The sequence below is a fragment of the Anopheles coustani genome, chromosome 3 (genome assembly GCF_943734705.1).
Source record: "Anopheles coustani chromosome 3, idAnoCousDA_361_x.2, whole genome shotgun sequence".
NCBI lineage: Eukaryota > Metazoa > Arthropoda > Insecta > Diptera > Culicidae > Anopheles > Anopheles coustani.
In genome coordinates, this window is record NC_071288.1 from 65576806 (window position 1) to 65597002 (window position 20197).

The window sequence follows — 20197 nt, forward strand, 5'->3', positions numbered from 1 at the left end:
GAACACTCGCATTGTTGCGTATGGAGGAAGGAACGGCGCTGGTTGACCACTTCAGAAAATTCGACGAACTCATTAGGCAATTGAAGGAAGCCGGGGCAACAGTAACGGAGCTTGACCAAGTAAGTCAGCTATTCATTTCGCTACCAAGTTCTTACGATGTGGTAACAACCGCAATGGAAAACCTTGAAGATAATCAAATAAGGTTGGACGTTATAAAGGCCCGTTTGCTAGCGGAGGAGCGAAAGCGTTTGGGCAGAAATACGGACACAATGAGTGGAAGTGAAAGTATGGTTCTGGTGACAAAAACGAAGAAAACTTATGGAAAACCAAAATTTCCTGGAAAGTGCTTTGTGTGCGGTGCGGTTGGGCACAAGAAAGCAGAATGTTCCAAAGCGAGAAAAGAGCGACACGTTCATGCACAAACAGCAGTGGTAGATAATCGGGAGGTAGCTTTGGCGAGCTATAGCGCGCGGAACAATGGAGACAGCAGAAAATTGGACTGGGTTCTTGACTCAGGGGCCAGTAGACACATGATAAACGATGAAACATTGTTCTCTTCGTTTGTTAAGCTACCAAATCCCGTTATCATTAGTAGCGCTAAAAGCACTGCAAGCATGAAAAGCGCGACTGAAGGCATTGTAAGAGGACAGGTAACTACAAAAGGTGGACGATTGACACTAAAGATCAGCAAAGTGTTATTCGTACCGCACCTTAGCTTCAACTTACTGTCACTTGCTTGCCTTTTGAAAGTTGGTGTCAATGTGAAGTTCAAGCCGGATCGAGCAATCCTCACCAAAGATGGCGAAATTATAGGCGAAGCAGTAATGCGAAGTAACCTATATTTTCTTACCATAGAAGTTCCTGGGAATACTGCTTTAACAGTACACGAAACAGCGATTCGATCACCATTCAATGGTACACGACCGGCCACTAGAAGACCACTGGAAAGGGTGCACACAGATATCTGTGGGAAAATCACACCAGCGACACATGATGGATTCCAATATTTTGCCTCTTTTGTGGATGACTACACCCATTTTGCCGTTGTATACCTCATGAAGTCGAAAAACCAGTTGTTCGACCACTTTAAGGAATATGAGGCTATGGCAACAGCAAAATTCGGTACCAAAATCGAGAAAATACGCTGCGATTTAGGACGAGAATACTTCAGCAACGAACAGTTGAATTATTACAAGAATCGTGGAATTCAAGTCGAGTCAACGGTAGGCTACACACCACAACAAAATGGGGTAGCAGAGAGGTTTAACAGAACAGTAACGGAGAAAATGCGAGCTATATTGATTCAATCTGGAGCACCACAATCACTATGGGGTGAAGCGGTGCTGAATGCCGTTTACGTGTTAAATCGAAGTCCTACAGAAGCTCTGAAGAATAAGACCCCTGCGGAAATGTGGCATGGTGTGAGGCCAAAGGTAGAAAACCTGCGAGTTTTTGGATGCGCGGCTTACTCATGGATACCGAAACAGAAACGGAGCAAATTAGATCCAACCAGCCAACGTTGCGTAATGCTTGGATATGCGCCGTGTGGATATCGTCTATGGAATCAGGTGTCAAAGAAAGTATTCGTGGCACGTGATGTTCGATTTAACGAAAAAGATTTTCCGTTCAAATCGCAAGAGAAGGTTGAAGCCAACATTCCCCTCATTCCATTAGTAGTCCCACAAGTACAACAGCAAAAGGGGGAAATAAAGGAGGTTGCTGTTGATACATGTGCAGATGCTGATGACGATCCTGGTCGTGAGGCACCATTAATAGAAATTCCTGAAGTTCATCCGGACAACAACGCGGAAGAGAATGGAGAGGAATTCTGTATGGCCGATGAAGCAGTTGAAGCTGCAGAACCTGGACTGAATGAGACCGATAGACGGTCGACCCGGTCAACGAAAGGGATCCCTCCGGTTCGTCTGATCGAGGAAGCATATGCTAATGGAGTTGTGCTTAAGGAGGAGATTGAACCCAAGACTTTGGAGGAAGCAATTACATGTCCGATGAAGGAGCAATGGATAGCTGCCATGCAGGACGAACTAAAGTCGCACGTAGACAATAAAACATGGGACTTAGTTGAGTTGCCTGAGGATCGGAAGGTAGTGGGTTGCCGCTGGGTATACAAATTGAAGCGGAACTCGGCCGGAGAGATCATAAAGTATAAAGCACGACTGGTTGCTCAGGGATATACTCAAAAATTCGGTCAAGACTATGAAGAGGTGTTCGCACCAGTGACGAGCCACACAACGCTTAGAGTGTTGCTTGCTATGGCTTCACAGAGGAAAATGAAGCTGACACACCTCGATGTCAAGACCGCTTATTTAAACGGAGATCTCGATCAGATTTTGTTTATGAAGCAGCCTCCAGGCTATGAGGAGAAGGGCAAAGAACACTACGTTTGCCGACTAAACAAAAGCATATACGGACTCAAACAATCGGCACGCTGCTGGAACCACAAATTGGATGGTGTTCTCAAAGAAATCGGTTTCATGCAAAGCAGCGCTGACCTTTGTCTTTATATAAAAGGAGACTCAGAAAATAAGGTATATTTGCTAGTATACGTTGACGACATCGTGGTCGGTGCGAAGGATGAGAAAAACATCGATGAAGTATACGAAAGCTTGCGGAAGACATTCGACATAACCAACATGGGCAACCTGAAATATTTCCTAGGTATGGAGATCAAGTGTCAAGAAGGTAACTACAGCCTGTGCCTTGGTGGATACATTGACCATGTGGTGGAAAAATTTGGCCTCCGGGATGCGAAAGGAGCAAAAACGCCTATGGATATTGGGTACGCAAAAACCGAGGACAACAGCGAACCTTTCCCTGATGGGTCGAAATACAGAAGCCTTGTAGGTGTGCTCCTGTACATCGCTGTATGCGCGCGACCCGATGTTGCTGTGAGTGCAGCAATTTTGGGTCGAAAGGTCGAAACTCCAACGCAAGTGGACTACGTGGCGGCTAAACGCGTCCTACGATATCTGAAATCTACGCGTGATTGGAATTTATTGTACGACAAAACTGACGACGGTCTAATTGGCTACACGGATGCCGATTGGGCTGGAGATCCGACTTCAAGAAAATCGACCTCCGGATACGTGTTTTGCTATGGAGGAGCAGCGATTTCATGGGCAAGCCGCAAGCAGACATGTGTGACTCTGTCGTCAATGGAGGCGGAGTATGTTGCTCTAAGCGAGGCGAGCCAGGAACTTGTTTGGCTTCGCAGTTTACTGGACGAAATGGACAATCCCCAGGACAACCCTACCCGGATGCTGGAGGATAATCAAAGCTGTATAGCGTTCGTAGGATCTGAACGTTCGAGTCGTCGCTCGAAACACATCGAAACTCGTGGACATTTTGTCAGGGAGCTAGGTGACCGTGGCGTACTTAAGCTGGAATACTGCCCCACTGAGGAGATGGCAGCCGACATTCTGACTAAGCCGCTAGGTGCAGTCAAACTACTAAAATTCAGTAAGATGATGGGACTTTCGTCGAGCGGTGGCAACAATCGTTGAGGAGGAGTGTTACGGTAACAACAATGTTACCACCTCTATGTTAGCAGTTTGCTACATGGGACATTAGCTGTCATTGTGACATATGTCGGATTATATAAAATGGCGAGCGCGCCAGGAATTCTTGCTCTGTGTGTGAATAAACGCTACGGTGAAACAACGTGTACTCTTTGTAAAGTCAAACCCCTGGAAAGAACCTACCATTTTCTGCGACAAATTATAATAAATTACTAACCTATTATGTTAAGACTTGGTATTTTCAGAAATATTTTAATCGACACTTGGAAAAATAAAAAAAAACAATTCAAAACAAAAAAGGGAAGCCAAAATCAATGTACAACCATGTTTAGCAAATAAGCACATACCGTGACCGGCATGATAAAGTGTCCACCACGATTCAACTCCCAACAAATATTGTTTGATTAAATTTTTGTAAGAACTTGGTTTCCAGAACCATTCGGCGTTTCAATTACTAAACATCTGAATCCTGGTAAGAGTAGCTATTCTCTGTATAGAGCAGTGATGTCAAACTCGTTTGACCTCGCGGGGCACATTTCGCCCCAAAATGGGTTCGCTGGCCCAAACGTAAAATTGATTGGATTGAAAAATATGTTCTTATTAGTGTGGTTTGATCCAAACAGTTAATCGTGTTTAACACCTTAAGTTTTTCTAAATATTATCTTCTTCTTGGCGTAACGACCTCTTGATCATGCCTGCCCGTTAAGGGCTTACGAGACTTGTTTCCCTGTTGTACGTGGATAGTCAGTCCTCTCGTACAGGGGAGGGTCCGGTCTCGGTTGGGATTCGAACCCACGCCGTCGAGGTGGTGAGCCTCGGCGCTCATGGACCGATTTTCTAACCGGCGCTACCGCTCGGCTGTCGCGGACCCCCGGAAATATTATATTACTTCTTATAAAATTTACAATTTTGAGTAAAAGATAAATTTTCTTCAACATTATAGTGCATTTTGGTAAATATTAAAAAAAAAGTAAATGTGCATTATTACTACAGCTAACTTATTGCTCCACATCTGTTATTTTATTTAGAATGCTCTTGTAGTTCATGACGTAGTGACGAACACTATTTATTTGCTTGTCTCGAAAATCTGTGTGAAATCTTTGCTCTTGTCAACCGCAATATATCGGCGTGATGTGGATCAAAGTTGTATATCACTTTCTTATAGAAATTGTTGAAATTGACGTTCGTTCAGTTCTCTTGCAATTCATTCAATTCAACAAAAAACATTTTGCTATTCAAACTATAGCTAATACTCAAAGATCCAAACTTTCGATGTATTGCCTCAAAAGGGGTCGCGGGCCGGATTCGATGTTCTTGCGGGCCGCATGTGGCCCGCGGGCCGTATGTTTGACATCCCTGGTATAGAGAATACTTTAGTCTATAGACGTCTATACTCACGTGGTAGGAATAAAGATCATTTCCGATTGTTGCAACTTTCGAATCAATGAAAAATAAATGTATGGAACTTCCAGAGAGTTTTTGATCCGTTAATGGAATATTTTACAAAATTTAGAACAAAACAGAAAACAGAAAATCCCTTGTGTCTAAATCATTCAGCTAAAACTGTACTCGCTGTTACATCGCAATTTACATCGAATTCACTCAGAGGTACATAAATATGACAATATAATACTACTATAACTAGTAAAGGGAACATCAGGATAGTCCATGATCCACTAATTTTACACTCTAAGAGATAAACGAGTTTTAACTTTATTTTTGTCTAGGCCATAATACATAAGAGAAATAAAAAACAAATTTGACTCGTAATATCAGTTTGTCCGGTGGCGATGCTGGGTAATCTTGCCATTGCAGTTGTATGTGTTTGACCGTTTTCAGACTCACTCATCAATCCCATTCTTACTCCAGCTGATAGTGGAAACATTGCCTCAGTGCACTGTTTACATCGGAAAGGTAAACGTCGAGTGTAGCACGATGAATTCCTATATATTTTTTGCACTATTTACCGTAGTGGTGGGATTTCAATGGGAAGATGAACATGAGCAGCAAGTAAACAGTTTGTTAAGAGAAAAAAGATTTTATAATCGACGATTGTAAAATTTTTCATTGTAGAAATGTCCTGGAGGTAAATGTGTTTCAAAATATTTGTGCACTAATGGAACACATAATAACGACGGTCACATTCGTTTGCGCCTGGAAGATGTCGATGAGTGTTCCGACTACCTAATGGTATGCTGTAACACAGTTCTGTCCTCCGAAATAGAATTACCGTTCGAAAGTGTAAGTAACTGCATGGTATGATAAAAAAAAATATTACGCGAACCTGTTTACATGATTACAAAATAAATATACTGTAAAATTCTGTCCATAGAAAATGCGAATCGAAGGGGATTCGTCGGAAAACTACGGGGCCACGTGCGGTAAAATGAATGAAAATGGACTGTTTTATGCGCTACACAGCAACGAAACGCTGGCACAGTACGGAGAGTTTCCATGGGTGGTGTTTATTGCAACGATCAATAAGACGTCCGGCGCAGCAACATTCGTATGTGGAGGAGCACTTATACATCCGCTGTATGTGCTCACAACCGCTCATAATGTTGTAGGAAAATCCCAACTTCATGCACGTTTTGGCGAGTGGGACATCGGTACCGACAAAGAACTCTTCCCGCATCAGGTAACATTATTACTTTTAAGTAACAGGTAACATTATTACTTAAAAATTCTAGATTGAATTATGTTCCATATAATTAAAAAATGTTTAGTTGGAGAAGAACATTTATGCATTTACTATCGGTGCAACTATATGAAACATTGTTCAAACAAAGTGAAAGTATGGATTGAAAGCGCTATCGAAACTATAGTTACAAGTTCATTTTCACGCATTTATACGAATATGTTTTTAAATGTTTTGTGTTGTATTCATGTTGTCGTTGCATTAAGTTCTTCAAACAATTTTCATAAAATAAATCCATAATTAATAATTCCTAAATAAATTCCATTAGATGAGAGGAGAATTAGATTACATACCCTGATTCTTACAGTAATATTTAAAATAGTTTTAAATAATATTATAATTAGATATAACTTTTCTGTATTAGGAAATCACAGTGGACGAAATCATTATACACCCAGGATACTCACTGTCTCCAATAAAGAACGACATTGCGTTACTTGCCCTTAAAACGAGAGTATTGTATCAGGTACACATTCAGCCAATCTGCCTCCCACAAGAAACCGACGAGTTTGACGGAGAACGATGCATCTCTAACGGATGGGGATCGGTAGAAGGGAGTTACGCAAGAATTATGAAGAAGATCAGCCTTCCCGTGATCCCACGAGCCAGATGCCAGAGGATGATTCAGTTTGCTGGTCTTGGACCACACTATCGCCTTCCAGAAGGTTTCATATGTGCCGGTGGAGAAGCCGACGTGGACACGTGCAAAGGAGACGGCGGTTCTCCGTTAGCCTGTAGGCAGCCAGATGACAGCTTCGTGCTGGCAGGACTTGTATCCTGGGGTATTGGCTGTGGAGGGCATTATCGTCCCGGCGCGTACGTTGCTGTCAACAAATATGTATCATGGATAAACAGCAATATCTATCCAGAACATACGTTGGCAGACATGTAAGTGTAGTAAAACTGATAACTAAAGGGAATTATAACACTAGAAAAATTAAAGAAATGTAAAATGAAATATAATATTTAGCGAATTAAATGTTCAAAAAACACAATAAATATATCAACACGGCAATAGCGTAAACATGCATAATTAACGCATGAAATTTAAATGAGAAACAACGTTATAAAATATGATATGTATTGCAGGAAGAAGCTTGTTCACTTTTGTGAATAAAATGGACAATTTGAGTTTTTATCCGACAGCAATATATGGCAGTAAAACATGCAAGCGACGAAATCACGAAGATAGTCAAACCACGACACACTAGTCCGACACTCCAAACTCAAAGGCAATTGCCCTTGGATAAAACCCTCGGCAAAAGTACATAAAGTTGGACTTTTAACCTCATGAACTAAAGCAAACGCTAACGGAAACAAAAATTTTGGTCAACTTTGCCTATAAGAAAATTGAGATATTGTAATATTTTCTTTCTAAAACTTCAAATTACTTGATAATCATTCGATTACATTTGTGGAGCTGAACACCGGGTCCTAAAATAGCGATACAATCATGACGATTGAAACCTGCAAAATCGGAATATAGCTAGCAAGATCTGAAGATGCATATATTATGGTTGGCTGAGGAAGTTTTCGTGCAAGCAAAACGTGTTCTTGACGGAAAAAAAAGCGCAAACAAAAAACAATCATTTGGGGAATCCCGTTGGGACTCACGTTGGGCCCTTTTTCCCCCAGACCATAGCAAACGCTTGCTTATCGGACCGACATCTTTGCCTGTTTCAGATCTTGAAAAGGCCACGGTTTATGTCAGTGTTAATCTAGCCTCGCCGAGAGCAAGTTTGTTTTACCAAGATGAGCTATTGGTGCGTGTTGTTCGTTTTGTACTCGTTGGTTTGTGCAGCAACATCCGACAACATCTACGACGAACCGTTGAAGGTAAGTTCCGAGATTCCATTGGCAAATTCATAAATTGTTAACATTTAAGTTAATTTATTAACTTTTGTTACATTGTGTAGAAGTGTGAAGGAGGATACTGTCTACCAAAATTTGTGTGTCAAAATGGCGTGTACAATAAAAATAACTCACCGGATATTACTTTACGGCTTGCGAGCGATGATGACGACGAATGCATCGACTTAATGTTAGTCTGCTGCAGAAATGATACAGAAATTGTTGGAAATTCGGTATGTCTGATTGACGAAAGTTTAGTAATTTATAAAAATAAGTAAAATGTTATTCCATGTTTTTAGGAGTGTTCCGATGGACACTGTGTTGCGAAGGAATTGTGTCCCAATGGAATTTACGACGAAACTAAAGCACAAGAGCATGAATTTATTCAACTGAAACTTGGTGGTTGTACGGACACACAAACCTGTTGCAAAACTGCTCCACAATTTCCGCTTCAACCAGTAGGATTACTCTCGTTTTTGCAATCGAATGAGCATCAAATACATATAATAACCTTTTTTTTGCAGTCCCAAGTTTCGAGAAAAGTCGAGAACTCAGAATGTGGTAAGTCTAATCCCAACGGTTTGGTGTATCGTTTTGAAGGTAATCGTTCCTACGCTCAATACGGCGAGTTTCCATGGATGGTCGTTATTATGGCAACCAATAGTGATTTATCCCTCAAAAAGATTGTTGGTGGAGGTTCGTTGATTCATCCTAAATTTGTCGTATCAGCTGCTCACATTTTCAAAGCAGGTGAAGAGTATCTTGCCCGATTCGGTGAGTGGGACCTTCAAGGAACAAATAAATCCAACGAGCCCTATCCAGTACAGGTAAACGAATCATTAGAATTTGTAGTGTGAGTTTCTTCTAAATTTTTTCCGCCTTTTTTTTCAAGGATATTAAAATTGAACGTAACATCACTCATCCAGCCTACATTAAACTTGGCTTGAGAAATGACATCGCTTTGGTCAAGCTGGTGGAAGAAGTAACCTTTCAGCATCATATCAGACCAATCTGCCTGCCGAAACCGGACGATGTGTTTGACGGGCAAAGATGCATATCCACTGGCTGGGGAGTTGACGCACATACATCCAAGTTTGCCAACGTTCTGAAGCGTATTGACCTACCCGTCATTCCCCGGGAGACCTGTTTGCAAATGTTCCGAGCCACGCGGCTTTCTATATTTTTTGAGCTTCACGAAAGTGTCCTATGTGCCGGCGCCGAAGAGGGTGTGGACATGTGCGATGGCGATGGTGGTGGGCCATTGGCATGTGTAAAGGAGGATGGGACTTATGCTCTGGCTGGGATAGTTTCCTGGGGACTTGGTTGCCATGAAAATGGGGTTCCTGGTGCGTACGTTAATGTGGCAAAATTCAGTAACTGGATTACCCAAACCCTCCGCGATGCGAATTGAAAAGTAAAATTGTACTACAATATTCATGCAACGATCATCCAGACCACAAATAGATTGCTACTAATTTGAATGAAAGAATTTTTGATTACGGTTCATTTGTCGTAGGAAATCCCTCTAGCAACTTAAGTTATGATTTTTTATTTTAAAGCTCCTTTCCTAGCAAGGCGACAAAATGCTCCCGAAAGAAAAAAAAGCTCTCGAACTTAACAATAGAAGATTTGCGATCTTGATATGACATGACTTGTTGGTTACGTGTGCTTACACCTTAACTTTAGATCACTTTTGCATTGTGCGAAAGTAAACTAATCTCAAATAATGCAATGAAATTACACAAAACATGCCCATCGATAAAGACTTCATGTTTAAAGAGTGCCATATTCTAAATTGGTTGGCTAAGTGACTCTCGGTTCTACGACTAGTCGATTTCATGTATGTTTTCCAGCATCGAAACATACAGAAATATCTAATTTTGAGGAACCAAGAATCCAGCTTTCTTTTCAGGTTGTGTGTAGTGCAAGATTTTGACATTTGACTTGTCACACTTTTGACATTCATTGACACACTTTTTGACATTAGCACAAAAAAAACTAGTACGGTCAGGTGTCAAAAACCGATTTTGGTATGGTGCGCTGCAACCCAGAAGTGCTGGGTTGCATTTGGTATGATACGCTGTCACTTCACTGTACCAGTTTTTCGGTATGGTACGCTGTAGTGTGGTCCCACGGTAATATTTAGCTGGAGGAAGAAAAGGAGATGTTTTATTATACAACTATTGTCGGACGTCGATTATCCGGGGCCGGATTAACCGGCGACAAGACTCAAACCAGCTATTATAAACGTATTTTAGTATATGTTCGATTATCCGTGGAATTCGATTATCCGGGGTCCTCCCGGTCCCGACACCCCCGGATAATCGACGTTCACTTGTATTACTTTTCGACACATTGATGAAATTTTTACCCTGATTCGCTAGACCTTAATACTCTTATTAGATGAGAACTTTAACTGTCATGTTTAGCCAGATTTTTACTCTCAAAAAAAGGAACCAGTCATGCTCGGTTCCGACTTTGAGGAAGAAATGTTTATGTCAAAAGCGAACGGTTGAAGAATTATGTTGCCACCCGGTTGACAGAAATTGACATTGTTGCTGGTACTATGTAGTTCCAGCAAGAGTCCCAGCAATCTGCCATGGAAAAACTTGCTGGTACTACATGACAGCTGCAAAAAATTTGAATTTTTGTCAACCGGGTATGCTTTAGCGAATAGTTCATCTTCTTATTTAGTGTGACATTGTTCCTAACTGGGGATCAAAGCGACTCTATTAGTTTATTTTTATAAGCTGTCTTCTAAAAAACCCGTTTTGGTCGAAAACACAATTCGTCGCAGAAATATAACTGCAGCTGTGAAAAAAAACATGCAGAATTGTCAAACTGCTTGCCGCCATTTTGACCATAAAAGCACCTTCATGTTTCACCTGCATAAGATTCATGCATCGTGACACAAAGCATTTTTCCTCGAACCTCAATCGAGCTTGTCAGGGAGAAAAAAGAAGAAAATGTTTTTGTTTTATTTTCGTTGGCGTTGTTTAGTGTAACAAAGTGCAAAGTGGCAAAGACGTGAGGGAAGAATCAGTGAAAAGTTATGCTCTAGAGCCGCTCGCCGTGTCCTGTAACAGCTGAATGAAAATGAATTTGTAAGTAATCGATGGCGATGCGATACACTTGCCGCCCGTCGTGTGCACCCGTGTGTTACGTCGATGTGTGTGTATGTGCGTACGTGTGTATATGCTCCGAAATTATGGCTCGTGCCCGGGGCGGAGGTTCCATTGGCTCGGCAGGAGGGTTCCGTTTGCAAACGGATTGCATCAACGTTGACGCGTTGCTGTCCAAAACGAAGCGAAGATGAAAACTGTACTCGAAAATAATTCATGTTGTCGTCCTCCGTCCCCTCCCTCACATCATGTTCTCATTTGATTGGACACCCATACACTCTACCTATCCATCACTCTCGTTGCTTTTCCAGCTTCATCCCGAACGAAGTGAAACGTGAAGGTATTTACCTTCAACATCAGCTTGGCCCGCCCCTCATCCACCAGCAGCATCATCAGCTGCCACAGCAGGGCCAGCATCAGCTGCTGAACTTCACGCATCCCGGAATGATCGTGAACCTAAAAAAGGAGCAGTTTGACCCGTACGAGAAGCTTCCGGATGGACAGGTGCACAACCAGCAGCACGTACTTCAACTGCAACAGCAAGCGCAGATGGTAGGGCTGCAGCAACACTTGTCTGCACAGATGCAATCACAGCTTGTTGCTGCGCAACAACAACAGCAACACCAACAACAGCAGCAGCAACAGCAGCAACAACAGCAACAGCAACAACAGCAACAGCAGCAACAGCAGCAACAGCAGCAGCAGCAACAACAACAACAACAACAACAACAACAGCAACAGCAGCAGCAGCAGCAACAACAACAGCAACAGCAACAGCAACAGCAACAACAAACACCTCAGGCACAAACTTCAACGGCCACCGATGCCCCGGCGACAACGACAACAACGACTACCACAACCACCCCAAGCACCGGCACGGGTAAAAAGAAAAAGAAAGGCAAAGCCAACAAGAACATCGTTATCCCGCAGCTTCCGGAAGGGTTCCTCGTAAAGGTGAAGGAAGAGTACACGGAAAACTACGTGCGCACCGTGACGAAAATCCCCGAAGTATGGTGGAACCAGGTCTGTTCTTGGCTCGCGTTGGTCTTGTTGCTAAGCTCCATCTTTTCCCGTTTCGTTGGCATACGGTTACTCTCTTGCAGGAACAGTTCATTCGCACGGTCAAGTCGCCCGGCAAGAAGGAACGGAAGTACCACGACTACAATGCGGTCAGCGAGTACCAGTGTGACGTTTGCGGGAAATATTTCAAGGATAAGTACAAGCTGAACTACCACGTGCGTATTCACGTGCCGGAACTGTCGCACCGGTGCGATGTCTGTGGCAAGGTGTTTGCGCACCAGTCGACACTGCATAATCACAAGCGTATTCACACTGGTAAGTAGGTACTGGGTGCTAAGCCGAAAAGGACCTTCCATTTTGACTACCACAGTACATGACAGGCCAACTAAATGAGTACGTTTTTGTCACTTTCAAATGGACATGTTCGGAATTCCGAACACTATTAACACTTTGACGTCCGCACAATTCACGGTGTCGCAACCGGCCTATTTGATCATTCTTTTTCAATCTTTATTAGAATTTACGTACGAACAGGAACGCTTCCTGCGAAATGTGTTTACTTTCCATTTGATATTTGTTTAAATCCAATAATCTGTGGTGCGTGTCAGGAGACAGCGTTGACAGCACCAAAATGATGTGATCAGATGCAAACTGAAACGGAGCTATTGCATCTATAGATGTACCCGGACGTCAGAGTGTTAGTCATGACTTCTTCTTGGCGTAACGACCGTGTTGGTCATGCCTCCCCGTTAAGGGCTTACGAGACTTTTTCCCTATATGTACATGGATAGTCAGCCCTCTCGTACGGGGGAGGGTCCGGTCTCGCTTGTCGTCGATTCGAACCCATGTCGTCGATGTGGTGAGCCTCAGCGCTCATGGGGCGATTTTCAAACCGGCGCTACCGCTCGGCTGCCACAGATACTCTGAATGAGGATGAACCTATGATTAAATTCTCCAGCTTTTTCATACTATTTCTTTACAATAAAATATTCCAGCCACTAGAACTACACAACACACTTTCACGACTGTTAACGTAGTGTTGAATACATGTGTTGCGTTCTACAAACCGTAAATGGTTGACAACAAAAAGGTCAGGTCTTCAGGTCAAAACATTGATGTACAATTTCTAATAGTCAACTGACTAACGGTTGTATTGAACAAAACATATATATTTTCTTAACATCTTTAACGAAAAAATATAGAGAAATCTTTGCATTCATATAAATGAATTGTATCGATAGATTTTGTGGACGCTATTGAAACGAGATATAATGATCACTTACGTTAGAAAAACTGTTACTTGAAAATCGTCAAATAAGTTAAGAGTTTAAACTTCAGAGTTTTGCGCTAGCCACACTCGGGCCAGCAGTGTTTTTGTACTTCTCGTTTTGTTTATGTTACCCTTGCGCCGCGATGGTTTGGAGTGTAGCCGCATCGAAAACTCATTGTTGCATTTTTGCTCATTTTGTACAAGCATTTAAATGATACGAATCGGTACCAATGAACAATATTTCAAATGCCAGACCATTGCTGATAAGTTGCCTAAAACAATCACAAGCAGCTAATTATTGCCAAAATCATTATCATAGTTCATAGCGGTACTAGCTCATTATCATAGTTCATAGGAGTATTGGTTACCATTTAGTGAATTAGTCGTTTAATGCTTGATAAAATATTACTATTCTGTTTTACGCCATAAATTTTACGAAAATAATGAAAAATATTGTGACAATTTTTTGCTCCAATTTTCTCAAAATGAAAAGACTGAAAGGGTTAATGTATTCTGGTGACATATTTTATTTTAAACTTCATACATAATTGAAATTTACCGGAGAACTACCAGAACAACAAGGCCTAATTAGTTGATATTTGCCCCATTATACCACCAACTATGGGTGTAAAATGTAACATATCTGGGCAAAGGTACTTAAACTTATGAAAAAAGCGTTTGTTTTTGCACTAACCAATTTCAATCAAATTTTACATTTTATGTTAAAATCTACAATTTTCTAGTACAAGCACAGTTATCATACATCTTGTCTAACTCGTTGTTTTTGCTCAAAAACAAAAATAACTTCAGGCTATCCGCTTGATTGAGTTTGTGGATTATTTGTAGGTATGAGTTAGATGTCTGGACATTACAGTTGTTGTTCATCCACTCAATGCCCTCCGCTAGGTCGTAAGAAAAACATTATCGTATAGTTTTGATAACCCGCTATCACTTCACTTTTCCCAGGCGAGCGTGCGTTTAAATGTCTTACCTGTGGTAAGGCGTTCGTACAGTCGTCGGCTTTGTCGAATCACACTAAGATCCACACCGGTGAGCGGCCTCACGAGTGCCTGATCTGTGGCATTAGCTTCATCCAGAAGATCAACCTTATCTACCACATCCGCATTCACAACGGCGAGCGTCCGTATCGGTGCAACATCTGTCAGAAGTCCTTCATCCAGCAGAGCCATATAAAGAACCATATGAAGGTGCACAAGAAGGACAACCCGCTCGATTGCAGCATGTGCGGTAAGAACTACAGCGATCTCAACGAGCTGACCGATCACTACTCGTCGCACCATACGGCAGAGCTGACGTTCCGATGCCAAGCATGCGGCAAGTCGTTCGCTCAAGCGAACCATCTGAAGATCCACAAGAAGAACTTTTGCAACAGCAAGTCGTCGAACTAAATTTTTGCCCGGTTTAACCTCGCATCCCTCTGCTGTCCCTTCTTTTTCCTTCTTCCGTGATGGCAAAAGTCGTCGGTATCCCATCCTCACCCTGTTTTGCATTTTTGTGTGGTGTTCGACACTTTACAGCGAGCAGCGTCTGCTCGGCAAGGTTAAAGCCCGTCTCGCCATCGTATCCGATGAGGGAAGCAACCATGTTCGAATAGTAAAACGAAACCCAGAGCAATTACGACGTGGAATGTTATTTCATCTGCAGTCTAACCTTAAAACCGTGTCGTTTATGTTTTAGTTATTAGCACAAAGTTCAAATATATCGTTACAACACAGCCAGGAACGATAAAACCAGTAATAGAAGGCAAGACGTTATCTTAGCACCTCTCCCTCGGACTTACCGACCTTTCCGACCGGTTGCTAAACCCACGAGGAAGTCAACCGCATACTCCTCATTATTATTATTATAGAACATTTATTATTATCGCTCTCGAATGCGGCTCTAACCTTTTTAAAGCAATCGCACTGCGATTTCAACGCATATATAATTGGATGATCAAGATAAATTCACTAAAAGTACAGAGAAAAACGGACATAAATTTTTTCTTAATTCTTTCACCAGATTCAATGAGTCATTCGATGCCGGGTTACAGGTGGTAATGTTATAGTGCTCATTCCTGAAATGTAGACCCCTTCGGTTTGCAACAAAAATGAATAATTGTATGAAAAAATCACAAGAAAAACTCATGATTGACCCGTATTTCATAGACAAAAAACAAACATTGAAACATGTGGAAAAACTTCAAATAGGGCAATAGTTTCAATTCTGGACACTGGGCACATTTGTTCTTTGCTACCCGATCGCGAATGGCTCTTGTACCAGGCGGACAATTTAAGTACATTATTCGGCATATTCCCTCACCGAATATGCCCTGAGTAGAAAAAACACATTTATCAGAGTGTGGCATTGATATGCAAAAAAGCCGTTACAGACAGCAGCGGTACCAGGCAGCGCCGTTCTTCGTTGGAACGACAAACAAGATAACATACATTAGATAATAACCTGTATCGGCAAACGAAATTCTTAACTGGCATGTCGGTGCAATAATTAACAAGTGCAGAAAACAAACACAGATTAATAAAATCAAATCAACCGTAGAGAGCTGTATGTGAAACTAATCAATATGTGTGTGATTCATGGGGATAAAAAATACTTTCCGAAATGAAGCCATTTGTTGGAAAAATAATTGTAATAATAAACAGTTTTCCCTTGTTTCCGAAATTATCAACGAAACTTACACCGGAGCAGATAAACTTGTTCTAATGATACGGATGGAAAAGGGTCTTAGTGATTGTCTACTTTTCAAAAGAAGAAAAAAACTTCCCTTCCTGTAACAATATTAAAAGGAGGCTGTAAATTTATATGTTTTTATTGATAAGCCGTATCATCAAAGAAAATCGCCCAAACAGCAAACCCTCTTTCCTATATCGATTTTATGCTTACATCAATATTATGGAAACTTTGTATGATCCGGCCCTTCGTAAACAGCAATTACACTAGAACTTAGCAGCGAGATCTATAAAGCACTTATCCACTTTTGTTCCGAGGTAGGGAAATTGTTGTCTTAAATTTTACTTTTCACAAGTTCTATTCTGTACTGTTCAAATCGAAAATCAAACAACAAACTGTCACCTACCCATCAAAGATGAACTGTCAGAATGATTTAGCGCGAAACTATTTTGACATTCTGCTATTGTGAATGCTGCTCAGCCGGTATTTTGCGTACAGCAGTTTGTGCATTACGCAGATCTGTTTCACACAGTTTGGTGATTTAATTCTATAACCATGACGGAAGGATTGACGCAGAACGGCGACATTAATCCAGCAGATACCATCAAGTTGCTTGTTGCAAGCGATATTCATTTGGGTTACGAAGAGAAAGATCCCATCCGAGGTAACATGTAACAACAAGTATAGTTGGATGCCAGAATGTTGTATCTTTTTTGTACGTTTGGTTTTAGGCGAGGACAGTTTCATCGCATTCGAAGAGGTGCTCCAGCATGCGGTCATCAACGATGTGGATGCGATCCTGCTCGGGGGAGATCTGTTTCACATTGCAAATCCATCGAAGAATACCCTCAAGCGTTGCTTTGATCTGCTGAAAACGTATACGTTCGGTAATAAGCCCATCGCCTTACAGTTTCTTAACGACCAGAACGAAGACGGCTTTCAGTCGTTCAGCCGTACCCTCAACTATGAGGATCCGAACGTTAACATTGCCATTCCGGTTTTTTCCATCCACGGAAACCACGACGATCCGAGCGGTTTCGGGAGGGTCAGCCCGGTGGACTTGCTTAGTAGCCACGGATATGTGAATTACTTCGGCAAGTGGGTCGATTTAAGTAGGATCATCATTAAACCGTTGCTGCTGCAGAAAGGCGAAACGAAGCTGGCTTTGTATGGTCTTGGGCACATCAGTGACGCGCGGCTTTGTCGCATGTTTGACGAGGCGAAAGTGTTCCTAGAGAAACCGGATGATCCTGGATGGTTCAATGTGATGGTACTCCACCAGAACAGAGCCGATAGGGGAATAAAAAATTACTTGCCGGAGAATGCACTGCCCAAGTTTTTGGATTTGGTTATCTGGGGGCATGAACACGATTGTCGCATCGTGCCGGAGAAGAACGTGGTTAAGGATTTCTTTGTGATCCAGCCAGGTTCGACTGTGGCCACTTCGCTTTCCGAGGGCGAATCGTTACAGAAGTGCTGCGGATTGCTCAGCATTTACAAGGATCTCTTCCGCATGGATCCAATTCCACTGAAAACGGTTCGCCCGTTCGTGTTCGAGTCGGTCAATTTGGCCTCCTTTCAGGACGAACTGCGTCTGGACGAGGGCGATGTGATGAAGAAGGTACAAGAGTTCGCAGCGGAGCGCATTGAATCACTGATCGAACGGTCCAAGGCACAACTAAGCGATGACGATCGTCAACCTAATCTTCCGTTGATACGACTCCGACTGGAAATTACCGACACCAAGCAGCAGTTTAATGCGCTCCGTTTTGGCCACCACTACTTTGGGCGTGTAGGAAACCCTATCGATATGGTGATCTTTAAGAGAAAAACGACCCGCGCTAAGGACGAATCGGGTAACATGCTTGACGACGCGGCTCTCAAGGAACAGTTTCAGAAGGAGCAACGCCACCATGCCGGATTACGAGCGGAAGAGATCGCCGAAAAGTACTTCCGTGAGGTGGGAACGGCGCATAAAATGGAGATAATGTGCCCGAGCAGCATGACCGAACTCGTACGCCGTTTGATGGATGCTAAAGACTATGATGCGGGAGAGATCGCCAAGTTTTATGAGCACAAAGCGGTAAAATTTTTCGAAGCCCAGGTGGACAGTGTCGTCACTGAGGACAACATTGACGAGGTGCTCGCTGGTTTTCACGACAATGAGACTAATTTGCATGATCAGATGCTAGCCATGTTGGATCTAAGTGCATCGAAAACAACGCATGGGCCGGATCCGGATCAAATTGTAACAAAGGGAAATGCCACTGACAAGCCTGCTCGTGGAGGAACACGTGGTGGTGCACGAGGCGCTCGTGGTACGGCGGCTAATAGAACAACTCGTGGAGCTCGTGGCGGTAGGAAAGGACCTGCAGCAGCGTCAACGATTGCGAATTCCTCTTCGTTGTTCAGTCAGCAATCGAAACAGAGTTCAATCGGGAGCGTCGCGACTCGAACAAACACAACAGCCAAATCACGTAATATAGTTTACGATTCCGATTCGGATTCTGATTAAGATTTTTTCCTTCGTTGCTACTACTATGAACTATGATAAGTTATGTGTCATGTACAAATAAACCAGTTATATCAGTTATACTCTTTTCAGAGTAATTGTACTTGTAAGTTATGGACTTTTACTATCTTAATAAACAGTGGATTCTTTAAATTGAACAATCGATTCATAGTCAACGTGATTCACCATTTTGCGAGGAGTTAAATTAAATAGCAGCCCATCGAAAGGATTATGTGTGAATTCCACCTAACGGAAATGAACATGCAGCCAACAGGACGAAATTCCGCATATTGGGAATGGGAGTAAAGCCTAGCAATGGGGGTCATGTATGAGCAAAACGAGTTTTCCACAGAATCGTGTATCGTTGGGTCCCCCATGAAACCGTAAGGTATCGTAAGTGTAAGGTTTTCGCCGTAATTACTCCACTACTTGGATAAAGTGACGCACCAAAAGTGATGCAAAACCTTACTTTTGCATGGGACCACACCAAACGCTCATCCCATTGCATTGCACTGATTGCCTTAGAAACAGGCTCGCTTGAGGGGAAATCGAAGGATCACTATAGCAACCACAATTAACCTGGGGAAACCTGCTCGTTTAGAGAAAAGGAAAACGGGGGTTTTTGAAACGATTTAAAATTTTAGGAAATGAAAAGGATAACAAAACATGTATTCTGTTGAGCAGGCATATCAAGCAAAAACCGGATTGATAATGCATCGTTCAACATGACTCCAAAAAACGTTCATTGACTCACTTCTCAATTCGATCGAATCACTTTTTCCTTGTATTTTCGGAAATGCACAAACAATTCTTCAAAAGGGTTTCAATACAAAAAAGTTAAAACAACTTAAAAACAAGCATATATGACACAGTTTTCGACACAAAACGCTATCACCGAAACAATCACAACACAATCACAAAAAACCTCTTACAAAAACGCACTACAGGTCAGTTTCTGATGGAAAAATTACTAAGCCAGCTCATACACAAAAACCACACACACGCGCCTCTAAGAAATACGATTATAAAATTTCCTAAATAATCCACAGCCAATTTTGCGGAACCTGAAACGTTCACCTACAGAGTCTACGGCTGTCTGCCTACAGAGCCTATCGTCTACGTTTCTCTGTACTTTGATCGCCATGGCAATTAGCACGTTTGAGTAAAACGAAAGGATACTTTGATAGCAAAATTAAAAAACGAACACTCAAGTGTTTGAATTGATTGACAAGTGTGATATTTTCAGGGTGATGTCCTTACTTGAACAAAGTGATACACTTAAAATGATGCAAACCCGCAACTTTGTATGGAAACTCACCGAACACTAATCTTATTTCACTATACAGTTGGTCCCCGCAGTACGCGATACTCGATATACGCGAATTCGCAAAACGCGATTTTTTAAAACTGACAGCTCATAGCGTTGCTCGAGTTTTGATTAGTCAATTTTACTTTGTTTTGGTAGAATGAAGTTTTTAATATGCACTTTTTAAC

At 42.1% G+C, this 20197-nt stretch overlaps 3 protein-coding genes across 4 annotated transcripts; all 3 read left to right on the plus strand.

Annotated features, from left to right (window-relative positions):
- The first annotated feature begins 5874 nt into the window (after positions 1-5874).
- LOC131265440 (phenoloxidase-activating enzyme-like) lies at positions 5875-9554 on the plus strand. Its single transcript, XM_058267706.1, has 6 exons — positions 5875-6177; positions 6602-7125; positions 7995-8073; positions 8154-8321; positions 8388-8915; positions 8981-9554. Exons 1-6 carry the CDS (start codon positions 5875-5877, stop codon positions 9497-9499), a joined length of 2121 nt encoding a protein of 706 aa, XP_058123689.1. The 3' UTR covers positions 9500-9554.
- A 1493-nt stretch (positions 9555-11047) lies between these two features.
- Positions 11048-15251, plus strand: LOC131261512 (zinc finger and SCAN domain-containing protein 12-like). Of its 2 annotated transcripts, none has more exons than XM_058263567.1 (4): positions 11048-11192; positions 11522-12233; positions 12314-12545; positions 14467-15251. In XM_058263567.1, the coding sequence occupies exons 1-4, from the start codon at positions 11179-11181 to the stop codon at positions 14907-14909; spliced, it is 1401 nt and encodes a 466-aa protein (XP_058119550.1). In that variant the 5' UTR covers positions 11048-11178; the 3' UTR covers positions 14910-15251. The 2 variants fall into 2 exon arrangements, with proteins under 2 accessions (XP_058119550.1, XP_058119551.1); XM_058263568.1 differs by having other exon boundaries at positions 11522-12218.
- A 1442-nt stretch (positions 15252-16693) lies between these two features.
- LOC131272040 (double-strand break repair protein MRE11) lies at positions 16694-18807 on the plus strand. Its single transcript, XM_058273652.1, has 2 exons — positions 16694-16855; positions 16923-18807. Exons 1-2 carry the CDS (start codon positions 16747-16749, stop codon positions 18704-18706), a joined length of 1893 nt encoding a protein of 630 aa, XP_058129635.1. The 5' UTR covers positions 16694-16746; the 3' UTR covers positions 18707-18807.
- The last annotated feature ends 1390 nt before the right edge of the window (positions 18808-20197 follow it).